Source organism: Bombina bombina, chromosome 1, assembly GCF_027579735.1.
Source record: "Bombina bombina isolate aBomBom1 chromosome 1, aBomBom1.pri, whole genome shotgun sequence".
NCBI classification, from domain to species: Eukaryota; Metazoa; Chordata; class Amphibia; order Anura; family Bombinatoridae; genus Bombina; species Bombina bombina.
This window is the reverse complement of record NC_069499.1, coordinates 1,471,743,253-1,471,768,233: the sequence shown is the minus strand read 5'-3', so window position 1 is coordinate 1,471,768,233 and position 24,981 is coordinate 1,471,743,253. Positions and strand designations below refer to the sequence as shown.

At 36.7% G+C, this 24,981-nt stretch overlaps 1 protein-coding gene and 1 non-coding gene across 2 annotated transcripts in view; one reads left to right on the top strand and one right to left on the bottom strand.

Moving 5' to 3' along the window:
- The window catches only part of GPR142 (G protein-coupled receptor 142), a 55,704-nt gene extending 41,010 nt beyond the window's left edge, over window positions 1-14,694 (top strand). Inside the window, exon 2 of the mRNA XM_053721217.1 lies at window positions 13,817-14,694. Within this exon, the coding sequence (XP_053577192.1) occupies window positions 13,817-14,694 (878 nt within the window). The remainder of the gene's footprint in view (window positions 1-13,816) is intronic.
- Window positions 14,695-22,910: 8,216 nt separating this feature from the next.
- On the bottom strand, window positions 22,911-23,099 carry LOC128646301 (U2 spliceosomal RNA). The gene has a single exon (XR_008400261.1). It is a non-coding gene; the product is annotated as a U2 spliceosomal RNA (small nuclear RNA).
- Between the last annotated feature and the right edge of the window lie 1,882 nt (window positions 23,100-24,981).

The window sequence follows — 24,981 nt, the reverse complement described above, 5'->3', positions numbered from 1 at the left end:
TATTAACTATATTAACCCTAATATAATTAGGGTTAATATAGTTAATATATATAATATAATAACTATATTAACTATATTAACCCTAATATAATTAGGGTTAATATAGTTAATATAGCTGGCGACGGGGTAGGGGGATTAAATTAGGGGTTAATGTAATTAATATAGCTGGCGGCGGGGTAGGGGGATTAAATTAGGGGTTAATGTAATTAATATAGCTGGCGGCGGGGTAGGGGGATTAAATTAGGGGTTAATGTAATTAATATAGCTGGCGGCGGTGTAGGGGGATTAAATTAGGGGTTAATAATTTTAATATAGCTGGCGGTGGGGTAGGAGCTCACATTAGGGGGTAGGTAATATAGCTGGCAGCGGGGTTGGAGCTCACATTAGGGGGTAGTTAATGTAGGAGGCGGCGGTGTAGGGGGCTCACATTAGGGGGTAGGTAATGTAGGTGGCGGCGGTGTAAGGGGCTCACATTAGGGGGTAGGTAATGTAGCTGGCGACGGTGTAGGGGGATCACATTAGGGGGCTATACTTTTAATGTAGGTGGCGGCGGGGTCTGGGAGCGGCGGTTTAGGGGTTAAATACTTTATTAGGGATTGCGGCGGGGGATCGCGGTTGACAGGTAGATAGACATTGCGCATGCGTTAGGTGTTAGGTTTTATTTAGCAGGTAGTTTAGGGAGTTACGGGGCTCCAATAGACAGCGTAAGGCTTACAATGGCTGCATTTTGTGGCGAGGTGAAAATGGAGTAAGATTTCTCCATTTTCGCCACGTAAGTCCTTACGCTGTATATTGGATACCAAACTGCGCGAGTTTGGTATACCTGTCTATGGCCCAAAAAACTATGGGCGAAAGCAGAAATATACGAGCGTAACTTCTAGGTTACGCCGTATATAGAATACCAAACCCGCTCAAAATTCGGCGTCGCCGGCTTTTGCGGGCGATGCTGCATATTGGATCGGGCCCCTTGATGCTTTGATAACTACGGTGGATCAATCGCGACAAATATATCGGAACTAATAATAAATGTATTAACCCCTAAATCTGCCAACCCCAATATCGCAAACTACCAAATAAATGTATTATCCCCTTATCCGCCATTCACCCACACTGCGATCTACCTAATAAATATATTAACCAATAATCCGCCATTCACCCAAATCGCAATAAACCCAATAAAACTATTTACCCCTAATCCGCCATTAACCCACAACACAATAAACCTAATAAAACTATTAGCCCCTAATCCGTCAAACCTACAAAAAAGAAATAATCCTAATAAATCTATTAACACATAATCCGCCAAACCCCCACAACGCAAATAACTAATTAAATTACTAAACTCCCTAACTTAACCACAATTACCTAAATTAAAAAATACTAAGTTACAATTAAAATAAAAAAGCTAACATTACTTAAAAAAAATAAAAAAAAATTAAATGAATCTAAGATTACAAAAAATAAAAAAGTCTAACATTACATAAAATAATAAACCAAATTTCAAACAAAATAAATTAAACCTAATCCCTATAAAAATAAAAAAGCCCCCCCAAAAAATAAAAACACCCTCTAATCTAATACTAAACTACCAATAGCCCTTAAAAGGGCCTTTTGTAGGGCATTGCCCTAAATTAAACAGCTCTTTTACCTTAAAAATACTAAGTCTAAAAATAAAAAACCTAACACTAAAAGATCCTAAACTACCCATTGCCCATAAAGGGGCATTTGTATGAGCATTACCCTTTAAAGGGCATTTAGATATTTTAAGAGTGCCCAATAAATCCCTAATCTAAAAAAAAATAAAAAAAAATAAAAAAAAGCCTAACTCTAACCCCTAAATAGGTTGTCATCGTTCCTGAAGTCCGGCGGAGAAGATCCTGTTCAAGGCAGTGAAGTCTTCTTCCAAGTGGCCGACATCTTCTTCTAAGCGGGTACCTGGAGCGGAGATGAGCGCTGAGCAGGACCAATAGGATTGCGGATTAGGGGTTAATACATTTATTAGGTTTATTGAAATGTAGGTTAATGGCAGATTAGGGGTTAATACATTTATTAGGTTTATTGCGATGTGGGTTATTGGTGGATTAGGGGTTAATATATTTTATTAGTTATTGTAGTGGGGGTTGGCGGTTGGCAGGTAGATAGATATTGCACATGCGTTAGGTGTTAGTTATTATTTTCAGCCAGTTACAGGATTTACGGTGCTCACATTTTCAGCGCAAGGCTTGCTGCCTATGTGTGGCGAGGGGAAAATGGAGTAAAATTCTACATTCTACCTTGCGCTGAATATGTGATACCTATTTGCGATGTGGTTCTATGTTAGCTTATGGGAGTAAAAATTGCGGGCGATGGGTGAAATATACGTGCCGCTTTTATATGTGGCGCCAAATATGTGATACCTAAACCTCGCAAAAAAACGGCGTTGCCGGCTTTTGCGGGCAACTCCACATATGTAATCTTGCCCAGGGTGTCTCACTAAGGGTCATATTCTGCATTTTGACACAAAAAAATATGCAAGGAAAAAATTGTATTGTTAAGGTGCATCAAAAATCGTAACAAAATCCTTCACCAAAAATCAAATTTTAACAAAAACGTAAAATTTGTATGTAATTTATACAGGAATAAATAAAATTAAATATGCACAGCATAAATCGTAATTTTAGTAAACTGGATGTGCAAAAATCACACAGAAATTTGTACTTAGAAATACAAAATGCAAAGTGTAATTGTTGTTTTTTCGTAAAATGGGCTGAACATGAGCGTTCCATGGACGTTTATCAAAATGTCTCTCTAATGCAAGCGTAATTCTATAAAGATTTTAGCACTGCAGATCTCACATTTTTTTATCGCCAACATAAATGTGGCGAGCTTTTCTCAAAACAATACTAACACTTATAACCCCAATAGAAAAATAAATGCATACTAAAATATAGGCGAATGTAAGATGCTACATGTAGAAAGCAGAATAATGTGAGTTATATTGGCTGCAGGATTTTAAATTTAAAGTGCTCCCCCTGCTCACTACTAACTTCTAGGGATGGGCGAATGTGTTTATATCCGAATTCGAATGTTAGAACGAATGTTATTGTAGAAATTCGATTTACATAATAGAATGTTGATAAGAACGAATATTCTGAAAAATTAAATTTTCGAATGTTATTTACAGTTTTCAAATTTCAAATTTGAATGTCACATTCGAATTCGAATGTCACATTCGAATTTGAATATTACATTTCGAAATTGAATGAATACATAGCTAAACATTCTATTATTCGAACGAATATTTTTGAATTTTATTGAAAAATTCGAAAATGAAAATTCGAAAATAGAATGTTAGAATGTTATATAAACATTCGAAATTCGATTCGAACGAATGTATCAAAATTCGTTTTAAATTTCGAATTTTTAGAAACATTCGCCCATCCCTACTAACTTCACATTAAGGGGGAAACTTATCAAAACTTCAATTGAAAATACGCTTGAATCCCGCATTGTATTTGTCGTGATTGATCCACCGTAGTTATCAAAGCGCCAAGATCGTCAAATGTGTGGAATATACGCTCCCGCGATCTCAATCCGACGCAGATTGCTTGCGTCATCATTACAGATGTTTCGAATTCACACTCGACTCTATTTGACCATTTTTACCTAGTTTTCAATCTGCCACCTTTGAGGCCGTGGATGCCATAGAAATCAATGGGAGTCTGAAAACACAGAAAGCTTATGTTCGATGCTGCAAGAGAATGAAGCATATTACATAATAAAAGTAAATTAGAAACTTTATTAAAATTGTATACCCTTTCTAAATCAAACAATATAATTTCTCCACATTTGGTGCACTAGTAGAGATAGAGTAGGGATACAAATGAAAAATACAATACTACTTATGGATTATGTTACAACTTTGTCTCTCATTACAAAGCAAGGGGGCAATATTATTTCTCCAAATTTTTGCAAAGTTTTGCCCCAAACTTGTCACACTAATAAAAATAGAGATAAAAAGGAAATAAATACACAACATAATATAGCTAACTTTCTTTTTATTTTTTTAGAAAAATCTATTTGCACCATGTTTAAGCCATGTAATACAAGTCCCACTCTGCACTTTGCACCAAATTTGACGCAACACTTTTCGCATCAATTATGACGCAAACTCCTAAACAACCCACACACTAATGAATTTTTCAACCACTTTTGATTGGAATATGCATAATTACATGATTTATGACATTAGCCAATCTGATTCAAAAATACATTTTAAACTATCACTAACGAATCAAATTGCACTATACTTGTGTCATTGAGCACTCTTTAGAACTTGTAAGTGCCATTTGTTACATTGTGCATTATACTTTGAAAGTTTGTATATGTGAAATTAGTATTAAAGATAAACATTGATGCTGACATTAGAACACACAGTGTAATATTAATCAATGATTTTAAAATTTGAATTGATGTTTGATTCAATATAATCTTAAACTGATAGCTCAAAGGGATAGCCCACCTAACATTAAACTGTCATGATTCAAATACAGCAGAAATTAAAATCACCTTTTTACTGTCATGATATTTTCAGTATTTTTCTTCCTTCTCTTGAATTTCTTTTTCAGTAAGAAATGTCATCTTTTATGCCAGCCCATTTTATAACGCCTGTGTAGAGGGTGGTTTTTAAAACTAGATTGCAATCAAGAGGGGTTACACAGGTACAGAGAGAAAACTGGCCCAGCATTTAAAATATCTATTGATTGCAAATAAATACATATGATACCCTGAGTACATGCTATACAGGGAGTGCAGAATTATTAGGCAAGTTGTATTTTTGAGGATTAATTTTATTATTGAACAACAACCATGTTCTCAATGAACCCAAAAAACTCATTAATATCAAAGCTGAATAGTTTTGGAAGTAGTTTTTAGTTTGTTTTTAGTTATAGTTATTTTAGGGGGATATCTGTGTGTGCAGGTGACTATTACTGTGCATAATTATTAGGCAACTTAACAAAAAACAAATATATACCCATTTCAATTATTTATTTTTACCAGTGAAACCAATATAACATCTCAACATTCACAAATATACATTTCTGACATTCAAAAACAAAACAAAAACAAATCAGTGACCAATATAGCAACCTTTCTTTGCAAGGACACTCAAAAGCCTGCCATCCATGGATTCTGTCAGTGTTTTGATCTGTTCACCATCAACATTGCGTGCAGCAGCAACCACAGCCTCCCAGACACTGTTCAGAGAGGTGTACTGTTTTCCCTCCATGCAAATCTCACATTTGATGATGGACCACAGGTTCTCAATGGGGTTCAGATCAGGTGAACAAGGAGGCCATGTCATTAGATTTTCTTCTTTTATACCCTTTCTTGCCAGCCACGCTGTGGAGTACATGGACGCGTGTGATGGAGCATTGTCCTGCATGAAAATCATGTTTTTCTTGAAGGATGCAGACTTCTTCCTGTACCACTGCTTGAAGAAGGTGTCTTCCAGAAACTGGCAGTAGGACTGGGAGTTGAGCTTGACTCCATCCTCAACCCGAAAAGGCCCCACAAGCTCATCTTTGATGATACCAGCCCAAACCAGTACTCCACCTCCACCTTGCTGGCGTCTGAGTCGGACTGGAGCTCTCTGCCCTTTACCAATCCAGCCACGGGCCCATCCATCTGGCCCATCAAGACTCACTCTCATTTCATCAGTCCATAAAACCTTAGAAAAATCAGTCTTGAGATATTTCTTGGCCCAGTCTTGACATTTCAGCTTGTGTGTCTTGTTCAGTGGTGGTCGTCTTTCAGCCTTTCTTACCTTGGCCATGGCTCTGAGTATTGCACACCTTGTGATTTTGGGCACTCCAGTGATGTTGCAGCTCTGAAATATGGCCAAACTGGTGGCAAGTGGCATCTTGGCAGCTGCAGGCTTGACTTTTCTCAGTTCATGGGCAGTTATTTTGCGCCTTGGTTTTTCCACATGCTTCTTGCGACCCTGTTGACTATTTTGAATGAAACGCTTGATTGTTCGATGATCACGCTTCAGAAGCTTTGCAATTTTAAGAGTGCTGCATCCCTCTACAAGATATCTCACTATTTTTGACTTTTCTGAGCCTTTCCATTCCTTTTTTTGACCCATTTTGCCAAAGGAAAGGAAGTTGCCTAATAATTATGCACACCTGATATAGGGTGTTGATGTCATTAGACCACACCCCTTCTCATTACAGAGATGCACATCACCTAATATGCTTAATTGGTAGTAGGCGTTCGAGCCTATACAGCTTGGAGTAAGACAACATGCATAAAGAGGATGATGTGGTCAAAATACTCATTTGCCTAATAATTCTGCACTCCCTGTATTCACAATTATTCCTTCTCAGAATAATAATACATTTACACTATATACATATAGTGGAATAAATAAACACAGAGATATGACAGACAACATTGTTTAGAACTTAGGGACATGTAAATATGTTTGCAAAAGATTTCTGACATAACACACACACACACATATATATATATATATATATATATATATATATATATATATATATATATATATATATATAAGTATGTGCAAAGATATATGTACAAATTCTAGCATTAGTAATCATTTACAAAAAAAAATATATGAGATAAAAGCATATCATGACTTCTAGAAATACAAATACACATTAATTTATGTGAAAGTATCATATAACATATATCATAATTTTTGTATAACAAATAAATATAAAAATAACTTTCTATGAGATATTCTTTGTTGAGGTATAAATGTAGCTATTTCTTGGACATTAACAGATGAAAAATAAAAGATTAGCTTTAGAGAAATGTGTTTGTTCATTGACAGTAATTAAATGGTATAAATAAAGTTGGGAAAAGCCTGGATAACTTCAAGATCGATGACTGTTAGTTAACAACAGTTCGATGCTCACCACGCAGACCCTATGATTAAGTGCTCAATGGAGCACGAAACTAGTCAGGGAGTTTGTGTGCCTTGTACTACCCGTTTTTAAAGATGTTATAATAAAGGTTAAACAATTTTTTTACTTTTTTTGTTAGCCCTTATTTCCTTTCTTCTTATTAGTGCTGCTGCAACCTCTTTTTGTGCTATATTTTCATATGGCTGCACCGGCCGTTTTTCTGCAGCCTGCACCCCTGCCACCTGTGCCTGTTTGGAATCTTCCGTCTCTGCTCCCCCGGTGACGTCAGTGCTTCCGCGTCTGCAGCGGATGGGACTTTGTGTCTGTATGCAATTTTAAACAACTTCCCATTTACTTTTATCATCAAATTTGCTTTGTTCTATTGGTATTCTTTGTTGAAAGCTAAACCTAGGTAGGCTCATCAACTAATTTCTATGCTGTTGAAGGCCACCTCTTATGTCTGCATTTTGACAGATTTTCACAGTTAGACACAGCTAGTTCATGTGTGTCATATAGATAACAACACTGATTGGCTAAAATACATGTCTGGCAAAAGAACTGAGATAAGGGTCAGTCTGCAGAAATTTAGATACAAGGTAATCATAGAGGTAAAAAATGTATTAATATGTCCGTGTTGGTTGTGTAAAACTGGGGAATGGGTAATAAAGAGATTATCTATCTTTTTAAACAATAACATTTTTTAAGTAGACTGTACCTTTCAGTCCTGTTGAAAACTTTATATTTTTATACTGCTCTAAATCTCCTAATCCAATGATAATAGAATTTGAAATTCTATAAACAGAGGCGCCACATAGGGTGATATCGTAGGGGAACAACAGATAAGATAACAGACGACCCCCCTCTGGTAATGGCTACTCACAAACAAAAAGGCACAACCGGAGTGCCTCACTGTGCAGCACGGGACCAATACAGTCGCCCGATAGACTTGGTGCAAGGACGTCCACACGCCAGCGTCAGGTCACACTGATAGAAGATCAGACTCCCATGGCTATCACCCTATGTGGCGCCTCTGTTTATCCTTGCTTCTTTAGGGTTTATATCTAAATCTCCTAAAACCTGCAAAGGTCTGCTAGACTAAGAGACAGGAGGTTTATTGATAGTTACTGACAACATTTTAATTTTATGTCACCTTGAAAACTACTGAACAGGTTTTCTTTAAATGCTCTTGTTTGTAATGACTTAAGGGGCCGATTTATCAAGCCCCATATGCATTTCAATGCATCTGTTTCCGTGTGAGCCTCCAGGCTTGCCGGAAACAGGAGTTAAGAAGCAGCGATCTTAAGACCGCTGCTCCTTAACTCGTCCACCACCTATGAGGCGTTGGACAGCAATCCGCCTGATCACGTACCATTGGGTTGATTGACACCCCCTGCTAGGGGCCGATTGGCCGTGAATGAACAGGGGGGGCGGCATTGCACAAGTATTTCACAAGGAATGCTTGTGCAATGATAAATTCCGACAGCGTATGCTGACGGCATTTATCGATGTGCGACGGACATGATCTGCTACAGCGGATCATGTCTGCTCATACATTGCTAAATCGGCCCCTAAAAGTCACTTGCTGATCAGTTTCCTCAAACAGGAGCAGTCACAAAAAAATCTGGGCTTGTACAGCAACATTTCAATGACTTTTGGAAGGAGTGTCTGGCACTATTTTTTTTGTGTGTGCAGTAAAGAGGGACTTATAGGGAGTAAGTTGTAGATGTGTTATGGAAGGAAATACAGAGAGCAAATTTGAGAAAAGTGAAGTAGTTTTAGGGGTTACAAGGGGTTAAAAGGAAGCTGTTATTCAAGCATTGGTGGATGTGCAGTCCATAATGACACATAGGTAGGATACAAACTTAAGGTACCTAACTCCATATTCAGTCAGCAGTGGCAAACATCCCTCTCAGCTAAACTGTTTGCCAGGTTGTTGTGGGCATCTGCTCTTCTACTAGACTTATCAATCTGTGTATTTACTTTACAAAAGTGTTACCCTGGGCTGCAGCATTATCTCCATAGCAAAAAGAAGCAGACGTGACAATAATCACAGAGTGGCCTGACTGTGTGTGCCTTTGTCAGATGATGAGACACTATACAGACACTGGCAATGTCACAGTGACGGGCACACAGTTTGTTCCATTTCTTCAGAACATGTTTTTTAAAAACAAACAATATATTAGTAATTTAGTGTTAAAGGGACATGAAACCCCACAATTTTCTTTCATTATTCAAACAGAGCATACATTTTTAAACAACTTTCCACTTTTATCAATTTTGCTTGATTCTCTTGGTATCATTTGTTGAAGGTGTAGAAATTCACTACTGGGAGCCAGATGGCCAAATTGGTAAGCCAATTACAAAAGGCATATATGTGCAGCCACCAATCAGCAGCTAACTCCCAGCTCCTGAGAATACCTTGTTATGCTTTTTTTTTTTTTTAGCAAAGTATACCAAGAGAACTAAGTAATTTTGGTAATAGAAGTATTTTGGAAAGTTGTTTAAAATTATATGTTCGATTATATGGTGATCAAGTGCCAAGGACGGGTGGTTGGTACCTGTAGCTCCCATCAAATGGTACCTAGCAAACCAAATTAAATAACATACGGCTAGATTACGAGTTTTGCGTTAGAGGCTATGCGGTGCTAACAAGCAGTTTTCCCTCACCACTCACTTACAGACAGCGCTGGTATTATGGGTTTTTACAAATCCGTCGTTAAAAGACAAGAAGTGAGTGTTGAGCAAAATTTTGCTCATTACCGCACTCCAATACCAGCGCTGCTTAAATTAGCGGTGAGCTGGTGTAACGTGCTTGTGCATGATTTCCCCATAGGAATCAACGGGGAAAACCTGCTGAAAAAAAGTCTAACACCTGCAAAAAAGCAGCGTAAAACTCCTTAACGCAGCCCCATTGATTCCTATGGGGAAATAAAATTTATGTCTACACCTAACACCCTAACATGAACCCCGAGTCTAAACACCCCTAATCTTACACTTATTAACCCCTAATCCGCTGCCCCCAACATCGCTGACACCTACTTTATATTTATTAACCCCTAATCTGCCGCCCCCAACATCGCCGCCACTATAATAAACATATTAACCCCTAAACCTAAGTCTAATCCTAACCCCCCTAACTTAAATATAATTTAAATAAATCTAAATAAAATTACTATAATTAACTTAATTATTCCTATTTAAAACTAAATACTTACCTATAAAATAAACCCTAAGCTAGCTACAATATAACTAATAATTACATTGTATCTAGTTTAGGATTTATTTTTATTTTACAGGCAAGTTTGTTTTTATTTTAACTAGGTAGAATAGTTACTAAATAGTTATTAACTATTTAATAAACTACCTAGCTAGAATAAATACAAAAGTACCTGTAAAATAAAACCTAACCTAAGTTACAATAACACCTAACACTATAATAATTAAATTAATTCCCTAAATTAAATGCAATTAAATACAATTAAATTAAATTATCTAAAGTACAAAAAAACCAAACACTAAATTACAGAAATAATAAACAAATTACAAGATTTTTAAACTAATTAACCTAATCTAATCCCCCTAACAAAATAAAAAAGCCCCCACAAAATAAAAAAGCATTACCCTACACTAAATTACAAATAGCCCTTAAAAGGGCCTTTTGCGGGGCATTGCCCCAAAGTAATCAGCTCTTTTACCTGTAAAAATTTTTACAAATCCCCCCAACATTAAAACCCACCACCCACACAACCAACCCTACTCTAAAACCCACCCAATACCCCCTTAAAAAAACCTAACACTAACCCCTTGAAGATCACCTTACCAGGAGAAGTCTTCATCCAACCGCGCCGAAGTCCTCAACGAATCTGGCAGAAGTGGTCCTCCAGACAGGTAGAAGTGGTCCTCCAGACGGGCAGAAGTCTTCATCCAGACGGCATCTTCTATCTTCATCCATCCGGCGCGGAGTGGGTCCATCTTCAAGATATCCGACGCGGAGCATCCTCTTCTTTCCACGGCGACTGAAGAATGAAGGTACCTTTAAGTGATGTCATCCAAGATGGCGTCCCTTCAATTCCGATTGGCCAATCGGAATTAAGGTAGAACAAATCCCATTGGCTGATTTTATTAGTTTTGTATTTATTTTAGCTAGGTGATTATTAAATAGTTAATAACTATTTAATAACTATTTTACCTAGTTAAAATAAATACAAACTTGCCTGTAAAATAAAAATAAACCCTAAGATAGCTACAATGTAACTATTAGTTATATTGTAGCTAGCTTAGGGTTTATTTTACAGGTAAGTATTTAGTTTTAAATAGGAATAATTTAGTTAGTTATAGTAATTTTATTTAGATTTCTTTTAATTATGTTTAAGTTAGGGGGTGTTAGGTTTAGGGTTAGACTTAGGTTTAGGGATTAATAACTTTAATATAGTGGCGGCGACGTTGGGGGTGGCAGATTTGGGGTTAATAAATGTAGGTAGGTGTCGGTGATGTTAGGGATGGCAGATTAGGGGTTAATAATATTTAACTAATGTTTGCAATGCGGGAGTGCGGCGGTTTAGGGGTTAATATATTTATTATAATGGCAGCGATGTCCGGTTCGGCAGATTAGGGGTTAAAAATTTTATTTTAGTGTTTGCGATGTGGGTGGGGGGGGCTCAGTTTAGGGGTTAATAGGTAGTTTATGGGTGTTAGTGTACTTTTTAGCACTTTAGTTAAGAGTTTTATGCTACGGCGTTGTAGTGTAAAACTCTTAACTACTGACTTTAAAATGCGGTACCAGTCTTGACAGGAGAGGGTCTACTGCTCACTTTTTGGCAGACTCGTAATACCGGCGATATGCAAGTCCCATTGAAAAAAGAGGATACGCAATTTACGTAAGTGGATTTGCGGTATTTCCAAGTCTGGCCAAAAAAGTGAGCGGTACACCTGTACCTGCAAGACTCGTAATACCAGCGGGCGTTAAAAAAGCAGCGTTAGGACCGGCCAATGCTGCTTTTTTAAGCCTAACGCATAACTCGTAATCTAGCCGAAAGGAAGGTAAAATAAGATGTGATAAACCGGCAAAAGTGTAAATAGTAGATAAAACAGTTTATTGCAATCTAACAAACTTAAAAGCATGGATCCATGCACAGCAATAAAACAATATAAGTAATATAAAATACAAGTCAATAAATGTTTAAAAAGCACAATTGGATACCCCAATGTGGTACACAGGGGAGCGGATAATCCGCTAACCTTAATAACCTATGTGCACTAGGAATCCTGACTGGAATCTAGATATATTCAGGGGTAACTGAACTCCTCTTATGGTTACAATAGGATATATGAGGTAAATGATGATATAAACAAAATAAACACAACAATAGCAATAGTACACGTTAGTGTAAAAAATACGTTGATGTGAAGAAATATATATATATATACTGAGGTGAAGAAATCTTTAAAAAAAAAAAAAAAAAGTGTCTCAACGATATAGGTCAAACGTGGTGTTGATGAAACTTAGTGATGATGAAGATTAGTGATGAGACTTACAGCATGGTGATAAGAGTTACTCAGAATGTCATTTGTGTTGAAAAAATAAAGTCAATGTGACATCAAAAAAGAGGAACTTAATGTGAGCCTTCAAATATATACGTATATATGTAAAAGTAAAAATAAGAAAAAAAAATGAGAATAAAAATTGAAAAATGAGCAAAAAATAAATAAAATGATCCGTTAAATAAATCCAATTATGGGATGGTCTGTAAAAATCTTCTACAAAGATCTTCTTTGGGTCCTCCTAAGTAAAAATAAATACAAATACAATAGTGCAGATTGTTTTCAACACTGATATTGTTGAAAACAATCTGTACTATTGTATTTATTTTTACTTAGGAGGACTTAAAGAAGATCTTTATAGAAGATTTTTACAGACCATCACATAATTGTGTTTATTTAACGGATAATTTTTTTTTTTTTGCTCATTTTTCAATTTTTATTCTCATTTTTATTCTTATTTTTATTTTTACATATATACGTATATATTTGAAGACTCACATTAAGTTCCCCTTTTTTTGATGTCACATTGACTTTATTTTTTCAACACAAATGACATTCTGAGTAACTCTTATCACCATGTTGTAATTGTCATCACTAATCTTCATCATCACTAAGTTTTATCAACACCATGTTTGACCTATATCGTTTAGACACTTTTTTTTAAAAAGATTTATTCACCTCAGTATATATATATATATATAGATATTCACATCAACGTATTTTTTACACTAACGTGTACTATTGCTATTGTTGTGTTTATTTTGCATATATCCTATTGTAACCATAAGAGGAGTTCAGTTACCCCTGAATCTATCTAGATTCCAGTCAGGATTCCTAGTACACATAGGTTATTAAGGTTAGCGGATTATCCGCTCCCCTGTATACCACATTGGGGCATCCATTTGTGTTTTTTAAACATTTATTGACTTGTATTTTATATTACTTAATTGTTTTATTGCTGTGCATGGATCCATGCTTTTAGTTTAATAAACTGTTTTATCTACTATTTACACTTTTGCCAGTTTATCAGTTTATCACATCTTATTTTACCTTAGCCTTCCTTTGTTAGGTGCTCCGACCTTAAAATTATATGTTCTACATGAATCATGAAAGAAACATTTTGGGTTTCATATCCCTTTAATTTGCAGGTATCTATAAAATCACAAATATAATTTGCAATTTAGTTATATTGAGTAAATGTTTTAACCTAGAGAAAACGATTACACTGTCAATTCCGATTCCACAGAAGCATACTTTTAGTTCAAATAAAAAATATTAGCACCATCTTGTATAACCATTATTGTTCATACCAATAATAATGTTCACTGATTTAATAACTTCAGTATTTTTTCTTTCTGCAGTAAACATTCTTACAGCTGTGGCCCTCTCCAGATTGGCATCAAGAACCAAGAAATCTTCTTACTCCTACCTCTTGGCTCTCACTACATCAGACATCTTGACCCAAATATTTATCATCTTTGTTGGATTTATTCTGCAGACAGTCATCCTCCATCGAGAAGTGCCCAATGCCTTTGTCCACATGGTCAGTGTGCTTGAATTCTCCTCCAATCATGCATCCATTTGGGCAACAGTAGCTCTTACCATTGACCGATATTTTGCCCTGTGCTATCCATTGCAATATCGTGCTTTCTCCTACCCTGAACGCACTCGCAGGGTTATTCTTAGTGTCTTCCTTTCAGCATTTGTGACTGGCATCCCCTTCTATTGGTGGAGTGATGTGTGGAGGGACTCAAGGAAACCAAGTCTGATGGATCGTATTCTCAAGTGGGTACACTGTTTCATGATTTACTTCATTCCCTGCACCATCTTCATTTTGACTAACTCAATCATCATTTATAGGCTGAGGAGGAAAACCAAGATCAAGAAATACAAGTTGCACATTGGTAAGACCACTGCTATACTTTTGGGCATCACCACAGTTTTCATTGTGCTCTGGGCTCCCAGGACCATAGTAATCATCATCCACATGTATGTCTCCTCTGTGAACAAGGACTGGAAAGTTCACTTGGCAATGGATATTAGCAACATGCTGGCTCTTCTCAACACTGGTGTGAACTTTTTCCTCTACTGTTTTGTGAGTCAGCGTTTTCGAGATATTGTGTGGGAGATCCTTCGGGTGCCTAGACTCTGTGTAACAGAGGGAAAACAAGTTCATAATGAGAGCTTTTCTGACTCTACACCAAAGCCAGTGGTAATCCAAATGGGAACAGCTTTCTGAGGGTTTTACCTATTCTTATGAAACTCTTTCAGGCACCTGTGAGGTTAAAGGATCAAAAATAAAATTGGTGTTTTAAGTGATTTTGTGTTTTTCCACCAATTGTGTTATCACCACAAGATGACTGATATTAGCATGAAGGGTAGTAAAATTAAATAAATAATTAAAGGGACAGTATACATCAATTTCCATATAACTGCATGTAATAGACACTACTATAAAGAAGAATATGCACATATACTGATCTAAAAATCCTGCATAAAACCATTTAAAAACTTCCTTAGAAGCTCCCAGCTTAGCACTGTTGATTAGGTTAGGTTGGGACACCCACTAATGGGCTCAAAAAGCAGGGAGAGCAGACACTCTCCCCCTCCCCTTTCTCTGCATATGAAAAGATCCATTACACAAACAGGAGCAAGCAGGAATCTGTAGACTTGAGTCTACATCTGATACTTTGGGGCTTGGTTGTGAGTTTGAAAATCAGCAGAATGTTATTAAAAAATAAGCAAAACTATACATTGTTACAAAAACACTCCCAGATGGGCTATGTTAATGTATCATCTACAAAATATTTCTGCAAAGAAAAATCTAGTGTACAATGTCTCTGGCATAAACCTTAATGATGAGCGAGGTCTCCATTAGTGTTACAGAACAGCTTCAAACATCTTATGAATCGCATTACAATTTTGTTAATGCAGCAATGTAGTAATGATCCTTTTCCTTAGTGCTGTAAAACCCTACTTCCTACCTGAAGTGGTGCCATGAGATATAATCATGATTTAACCTCTTCCCTGTTTCTGCATGTCTGAAATTAATGTATTTCCTTTTACCACCACTACTGGGAGAATATTCAGTTAATCAACCTGAATAAAGTAGCACTTCCTCTCCAGTGTTTATGGTTCCAATCTTCTTTTTTTTAAAAAAAAAAGTGGCACTGTACTTTAAAATTGGTTTCCCCTTAAAGGGACGGTAAAGTAAAAATTAAAGTTTCATGATTAGGGTTCCTCCAAAAACATACTGGAAAATCTGTCAGTGGCTGGGCACAATGCCCTCAAAAACCTCTACCATAGCTCCCACTCTTGATCCCCCGTGCATATTGTTTACAAATGAGCAGTTATTTTACCCTTTTGGCTGCCAGTAACACACATAAACAGAAGGGATTTGATCTCCTTGACTACCTCTTAAATCCTTTCTGCTCTATATTTGTAACAAGTTAAGGCATAGGAGGCCGTTTACATTTAGCTAATGACTAAAAAAATGGAATGTAACTGTCCAGTATTTTCGTGAAGATTTTACTAGACTGCCTGCTAAAATACTGGACTGTCCAGTTGAACACTGTACACCTACAACATTCATGATTCAGATAGAGCATGCCATTTGAAACAACTTTCCAATTTATTTTAACAATCTATTTCACTTTGATCCTTTGCTATTCTTTGTTGGAAAGTATATTTACGTAGGCTCAGCAGCTGCAACCTACTGCTGATTGGTGGCTGCACATATATGCCTCTTCTAACTGGCTCATCCACTGTGGTCAGCTAGCTCCCAGTTAGGTATTACTTCTCCTTCAACAAAGGATATTAAGAGAATGAAGCTAATTTGATAATAGAAGTAAATTGGAAAGTTGTTTAAAATGGCATACTCTTTCTGAATCTTGAAAGAAAATGTTGAGGTTTCATGTCCCTTTAATGTGTTTCCAAAGGCTACATTACTCCTTTAAGTTTATTTATGTATTTGAAACAATATATAAAAAAATGGTCTGAGCATGCAGCCCTCCTTATCTTATCTCTCTCTCTAAATATATTTATATATATATATATATGTATATACAATATATATATATATATATATATATATATATATATATATATATATATATTCGATTGGGTGGAATAAACCTACAGGCAGGTGTAATTTTCAATGTTCATGCCATGAAGCTGGTGTAACAAGTCCTTGTGAGAAACAGCTACTAAAAGTTTATTGTATTCGAAGCACTGGTAACAACCTTCCACTGGTTGATTTCTGCTGTTTCCTCCTGTTAACGTAGATTTTATTTAGAGAAAACTGCAGTATTCATATTTTTTCAATGTAGTTGGTGACTTCAATCTAAATCATCAATTTTAAATAAAACTATTTAATATATTCCAGCAGGTAAAATAAATCATGGGGAACATAGTAAGATAGAAACATTATACAGGGAGTGCAGAATTATTAGGCAAATGAGTATTTTGACCACATCATCCTCTTTATGCATGTTGTCTTACTCCAAGCTGTATAGGCTCGAAAGCCTACTACCAATTATAGCATATTAGGTGATGTGCATCTCTGTAATGAGAAGGGGTGTGGTCTAATGACATCAACACCCTATATCAGGTGTGCATAATTATTAGGCAACTTCCTTTCCTTTGGCAAAATGGGTCAAAAGAAGGACTTGACAGGCTCAGAAAAGTAAAAAATAGTGAGATATCTTGTAGAGGGATGCAGCACTCTTAAAATTGCAAAGCTTCTGAAGCGTGATCATCGAACAATCAAGCGTTTCATTCAAAATAGTCAACAGGGTCGCAAGAAGCGTGTGGAAAAACCAAGGCGTAAAATAACTGCCCATGAACTGAGAAAAGTCAAGCGTCCAGCTGCCAAGATGCCACTTGCCACCAGTTTGGCCATATTTCAGAGCTGCAACATCACTGGAGTGCCCAAAAGCACAAGGTGTGCAATACTCAGAGACATGGCCAAGGTAAGAAAGGCTGAAAGACGACCACCACTGAACAAGACACACAAGCTGAAACGTCAAGACTGGGCCAAGAAATATCTCAAGACTGATTTTTCTAAGGTTTTATGGACTGATGAAATGAGAGTGAGTCTTGATGGGCCAGATGGATGGGCCTGTGGCTGGATTGGTAAAGGGCAGAGAGCTCCAGTCCGACTCAGACGCCAGCAAGGTGGAGGTGGAGTACTGGTTTGGGCTGGTATCATCAAAGATGAGCTTGTGGGGCCTTTTCGGATTGAGGATGGAGTCAAGCTCAACTCCCAGTCCTACTGCCAGTTTCTGGAAGACACCTTCTTCAAGCAGTGGTACAGGAAGAAGTCTGCATCCTTCAAGAAAAACATGATTTTCATGCAGGACAATGCTCCATCACACGCGTCCAAGTACTCCACAGCGTGGCTGGCAAGAAAGGGTATAAAAGAAGAAAATCTAATGACATGGCCTCCTTGTTCATCTGATCTGAACCCCATTGAGAACCTGTGGTCCATCATCAAATGTGAGATTTACAAGGAGGGAAAACAGTACACCTCTCTGAACAGTGTCTGGGAGGCTGTGGTTGCTGCTGCACGCAATGTTGATGGTGAACAGATCAAAACACTGACAGAATCCATGGATGGCAGGCTTTTGAGTGTCCTTGCAAAGAAAGGTGGCTATATTGGTCACTGATTTGTTTTTGTTTTGTTTTTGAATGTCAGAAATGTATATTTGTGAATGTTGAGATGTTATATTGGTTTCACTGGTAAAAATAAATAATTGAAATGGGTATATATTTGTTTTTTGTTAAGTTGCCTAATAATTATGCACAGTAATAGTCACCTGCACACACAGATATCCCCCTAAAATAGCTATAACTAAAAACAAACTAAAAACTACTTCCAAAACTATTCAGCTTTGATATTAATGAGTTTTTTGGGTTCATTGAGAACATGGTTGTTGTTCAATAATAAAATTAATCCTCAAAAATACAACTTGCCTAATAATTCTGCACTCCCTGTAGTACAATGTCCCTTTAAGGAGTGTTTGCTTACCCCTGTTGTATTATCAAACACCATATACTTATCCTCAATAGCATTTATAAGCTTGTGTCCTATTTTCATGCACTGTTAATGAAGCACTTAAATCTTTCTCCTATCTTGACTGTCGGTCTCTTTGTACCAGTTAGAATGTAAGCCTTATGGGGCAGGGATATCTAGCTTACTGTTGCACTTTCATGGGCTGCACTTATTCAGTAAATAGTTTGTTCTTTTCTTGTATTTGTTTGTACACTGTGTTTTTAAGTTGTAAACAACATAAACCTATAACCTAGTTCGGCAAAATTAAAATTTCCCATGAACACACAATAGAATTAGAGAATTATTTACATCTTAATGAATCAGCCACTAGACGGAGCACTGAACACATATAATCACTTGTAACTATGAGTTGACTGATCCTTGTCTGAGAAGTGACCTAAGCTACTTAATAATTTATTTAATTTAAATAAAAAAAAAAAACAGCAGATGATGTAAAGGTGACTGAGCTGAAAGAGCGCTCCTGACACTTTATTTAGACTAAAAATAAATATCCAGAATTCTTAAAGAGAAGGTAAAACCCTTGAGATTTGTAAATAAAACGTTTATTATGCATAGTGAAACCACTTTGCAATACGGTTTAATTGTTTATTTTGTCCCCTTTTCAAGTATTTTGCTCTGAAAATTTAGTAATTTATAATTCTCAGAACTGGAAATGAACCCTTTTGACTCTTCAATGCTGCTGCGTATCTTTCCTTAAATGGACACTGAACCCAAATTTTTTCTTTTGTGATTTAGATAGAGCATGCAATTCTAAGCAACTTTCTAATTTACTCCTATTATCAAATGTTCCTTATTCTCTTGGTATTTTTATTTGAAAAGCAAGAATGTAAGTTTAGATGCCGGCGCATTTTTGATGAACAACCTGGGTTGTTCTTGCTGATTGGTGGATAAATTCATCCATCAATAAACAAGTGCTGTCCAGGGTTCTGGACTTTCTTTTTCAAATAAAGATAGCAAGAGAACGAAGAAAAATTGATAAAAGGAGTAAATTAGAAAGTTGCTTAAAATTGCTTGCTCTATCTGAATCACAAAAGAAAAAAATTGGGTTCAGTGTCCCTTTAATTGGGTTTTGGCTTCATGAGATAACAACAGTAAAACAATAACTTTATAACAGTTGTAATTCTTGTTGTCTTGTTGATGTGCCATTCGATTGCAACACAACATAAATGTCTTGTAATAACAAGCGGCTAGATTATGAGTTTTGCGTTATGAGGGAAAAAGCCTCATAACTACCGCTGCTATTACAAGTCTTGCAGGTATAGGTGTACCGCACACTTTTTTGTCCGTAACACAACGTCAGTACCGCACCTTTCAAAAAGTCCTTTTCAATGGGACTCCCATAGCGCCGGTATTACGAGTTTTGACTGGGAGGCCAAAAAGTGAGCGGTACAACCTATACTGTCAAGATTCGTACCGCCATCTAAAGTCAGTAGTTATGGGTTTTACGTTACAAAACTGTAGCATAAAACTCATAACTAAAGTGTTACAAAGTACACTAACACCCATAAACTACCTATTAACCCCTAAACCGAGGCCCTCCCGCATCGCAAACACTAAAATAAAATTATTTATTCCTAATCTGCCGCTCCGGACATCGCCGCCACTATAATAAACATATTAACCCCTAAACTGCCGCACTCCCGCATTGCAAACACTAGTTAATTATTATTAACCCCTAATCTGCCACCCCCAACGTCACTACTGCCACTATACTAAAGATATTAACCCCTAAACCTAACCCTAAGCCTAACCCTAACACCCCTAACTTTAATATAATTAAAATAAATCTAAATAAAAATTGCTATCATTATCTAAATAATTCCTATTTAAAACTAAATACTTACCTATAAAATAAACCCTAAGCTAGCTACAATATAACTAATAGTTACATTGTAGCTATCTTAGATCTTATTTTTATTTCGCCGCTAAGTTTGTATTTATTTTAACTAGGTAGACTAGTTAGTAAATAGTTATTAACTATTTACTAACTACCTAGTTAAATAAATACAAATGTACCTGTAAAATAAAACCTAACCTGTCTTACATTGACACCTAACATTGCACTACAATTAAATAAATTACAACAATTAAATACAATTAACTAAATTACAAAAAAACACACTAAATTACACAAAATAAAAAAGAAATGATCAAATATTTAAACTAATTACACATCTAATAGCCCTATCAAAATAAAAAAGCCCCCCAAAATAAAAAAATCCTAGCCTAAACTATTTTGAAACAAGCTCGCCAGCATACATTCATTAAGATAAAACCATGAGACCCATAGGCGTAATATGCTTTGATAATTCTTCTTAAAATTGCAAAGAAACTTCATAAACACACAATGAACACCCTGTTCAGCCCATTTGCCAATACATAAGACAATTACCTAAAAAATCTCCTTTAAACTAAAATGCATTTCCCTTTTTAAAAAAAAATGTAATTACAAAATTAAAAAAATAGATTTTCAGCCATTTCCTTGTTGAAAACTGCTGCATATAGAGTATTGAGTTTTATTGTGCATCTAAGCACAGACATGCAGTAATTATTTACTCTCTGTGCAATGAATTCCTGACATGAAGCATGTCATTTTTACCAGGGATAACCCTATGAAAGTCCTTTAAAACACATCCTAATTTGAACTACATTCTCACCAAAATATGCTACAAAATATACCTGATTTAATCTTCTGACTTTAATCATGCAATTAAATATTTTCCTTAATTAACCCCTTAAGCCAAATTAACATAGGTACTATGTCACAAAGTAGTTTGCCTAGCGTACCCTGTTGAAGTAGTACCTACGTCCAACAGTCTAGCTCATGCCATGCTCATGCTTTGACAGCGGAGACTGCAGCCAGGGGCAGAAGGCATCTGCCTTCATATGATACGGAAGAACAGTGACACTCTGCCTTCATATGGTAAGGAAGAACAGTGACACTTTGTGTCAGTGTCTGTATCGGCTTGCAGTGATGCTGTGGTTGCTGTGCGAGGTAAGGAGGGATGCAGGCTGCGAGCCTGCGCATCTCTGAAAAGGGAAGGGAGGAAAGGGATGATTGCCTACGCTACAGAAAAAAAGAGTTGCTGAGGGAGGGATGGGCTGTTATGTAACAGAAAAGCGATATGACAGGGACGGGGCCTCTATTGATTATCAGATGGTTGTTTGAAGGGGGGAGGGGGATAAAAGATTTTCTTCATAAATAATAATTAAAAAAAAGACAAATAATACCAACAAAGATGGTTGCTTCTGATGAGAGGGGTGAAGGTTAGAGAGCCGCTTGGGAGTGATCAGGGAGGTGGAAGGGTTAAGGATAGATCTCTACAGTGAAAAAAAAATGCCATGCATATCTACTATTTCTGAACAAAGGGGATCCCAGAGACGCTTTTACAACCTTTTATCATATGACTGCAGTAGTTGTGTGAATAATTTCAGTGAGAAACCCAAAGTTTGTGAAACATTAATGATTTATTTAATATGATCACATTTGGTGGTAAAACAGTGCCATGAAATATACCAAAATGGGCCTAGATCAATACTTTGGGTTGTCCACTAAATATATATATATATATATATATATATATATATATATATATATATATATATACAGTTGTGCTCATAAGTTTGATTGATAACACAAAAACTTTATAAAACACTAACAATAATTCTGAATGTATTGTGTTTCAGTGTGAACTTATTTTTGTTTTGTGATAAAATCCATTATTACTTGAGGGTGGGTGGGGAAATGAATATAAGTCATAGCTGCAAGAGAGCTCATAACTCAGACAGACCCCTTGCAATCTAGAAGGACATAAGTTAGTTTATTTGAATAAAAAAAATCCTTATCCCTATTTCTACCTCTACTTGTCAAGTTGACACTGTGAAAATGGTAATGGCATAACCCATAAGACATCTGGTCTTGTGTAAAAAATGTGAAAGCCCTGTCAAAATATGTAAAAAATATAACCATATACCCTTAAGATCCCTCATTGTAATGAGAAGTGTCCCCCTATAAATAAGCATTCTTAGGACTACAGTCTCATCTAAGGACTAGAGTGTTTTCTATAAAATGATGCATACCTTCTGTGATTTGGTTGTATAAATATGTACATGTATACACATTTTTCTTGTCTTCATTGATATTTTTATTACAAACACATATTCTATCCCCCAGACAAATTCCTGCTGATAACCAGATGCAAAGCTCAAATCCTGCTGAAATAAGAAAAGAGATGGTACTACTAAAGGTAGATAACGGAGAAGAACTTATAATAATACTCAATTGGCCTTATACAGTTTTAAGGGAGCCCACAGGTGCTGTGTATAAACAGAGACTTGAATAATTACAAATAAAGATTGTTGTAAATAAGAATACACATATAGTACTCTATTCCCCTAGATTATTACAACGATGTGGAAATTTTCCATCATAAACGGTTAAAAATAAAACTTTATTAGATTTCTTTAAAAATGGGATTTAATATATAGTCCCCAGATAGGGGACGTATCAGATATTAAACTGATAAGAACAGATACTACACTTGATCTTAGCCAAAAGGCAGAGACGCGCAAAGCTCAAATCCACCACACATTGTGCAGGATTGTCCTGGTTTGGAGCACTATCCTGATGTCTTTCATGCTACAATCTCTTCCTATAAATTTTTGTTGTTACAAATGGAATCAGGGACTACACAACCATGCCCTAAGCCAACTTGGCCTTATCTCCCACAAAGCCTGTCCATAATACTGCAACATGACTCTACCACCGGCTGCTGTGATAATTCTCATGGGTTGCCTTTGCTTTGTCCCCAACCGTCCAGCCTTTAATACTAGCTGGGAAATGATATTAGGTATGAATGTGTGCCAAAACTCAATACTTTTTAATATGGTGTAACCACTGTTTTTGTGCTGCCCTAGGTACTAAGAAATCTTCTGCCCTGCCCTACCCCACTCTAACAATTATATCTCATATTTTCATATATTCATTGCTGATAAAGACCAGTGGTGCAAGGTGGGGACATGATTGGACTTGGATTGTGAAGGCATCATGCCATGGATCTAGCCCTCAAAATCTGCTGCCCCCCTTAAATCCTGCAGCCCTAGGAACAAACACTAATTTTTTTATACAAAGAGAATACCATACTGGGGCACTCAAGTTGCTGTTTTAAGAGCAAAGGCTTTGATAAGAAGAAAAATAGTGGCCACTTCCTCAGAGAACTATTATTGATATAGTCAGCAAAATGGAGTTTATCAGTGCAGAGCACAGAAAAATAGCGTGATTTTAGCAAATGTGTGCTTATGCACCTTGACAAACACAATTGATGGTGGAGGGTTTTTTTCTTTTTCAAATAGACTAAGACAGAGCAGAACAGCTCGGCAAATATTTAGTTTTTTCAAGCTTTAGCTTTATAAAAGCACTAGAAAATGTAACCTTAGCACTTGGTGTACTGCAGATATTTAGTTATATATGAATCACAATCACCACACCCTAGTATTGTGTAATAATTAATAACCATGTTCTACAGAGCTTACAGTATAGTTGTATAAATGAGGACTCACAAAAATGATCCTGGGAATAATTTGAGACCCAGTAACAAAAGACCTAACAAACTAACATCCGCATTTCCTGGGTGCTTTCAAGACAGGAAGGTGAAGTTTTTGGAGGTGGAAAATTTGTTTTTTGTGGACGGGGCCATGAGTGGAGGGTAGTGATGAGTGCAGCTTGGGCATCCCCTAAAAAACGGTGCATTTGACCTGTATAGAAATGCTGTGGTTGAGATAGAGGGCAAACCTCCCAACCAATGACATTCCTGGATGTTTGGGAGGTCTAAACTAGAGGTGTCCCAAGGAGATTAAAATCTAGGGGGCCGACTTATCAAGGGCCGAATGACCCCAGATGCCCCTGTTTCCACACAAGCCTTCAGGCTCGCCGTAAAAAGCAGTTAACAAGCAGCAATCTTAAGACCGCTGCTCCTTAACTGATCCGCCCGATCTCATACGATCGGTCTGAGTGACACCCCCTGCTATCGGCTGATTGGCCGCGAATCTGTAGTGTGGCATTGCACAAGCAGTTCACCAGAACTGCTTGTGCAATGTTAAATTCCGACAGTATATGCTGTCGGCATTCAACAATGTCTGTCGGACATGATACCTGAGCGGATCATGTCAGACAGACATTAGATAAATCGGCCCCTAGGTATATGATGGAAAACTTTGACTGAAGAACTTACAATCTGCTGATATAATGGCAAACTCTGGCCTGGGGAGATTTCTACCTATTGGTGTAAGAGGATACCCTGCCCCCTTCCCACCACAAAAAAAACCTCATAATCTATTGATATAATTGGGGATTTTGTTTCAATGAGCTAAAAAGTTCAAATATTTAAAGAAACTACAATATGAAGTTTACAAACTAGTGGTATAATAGAAGACTCCAGGAGTTACAGCTTAGGC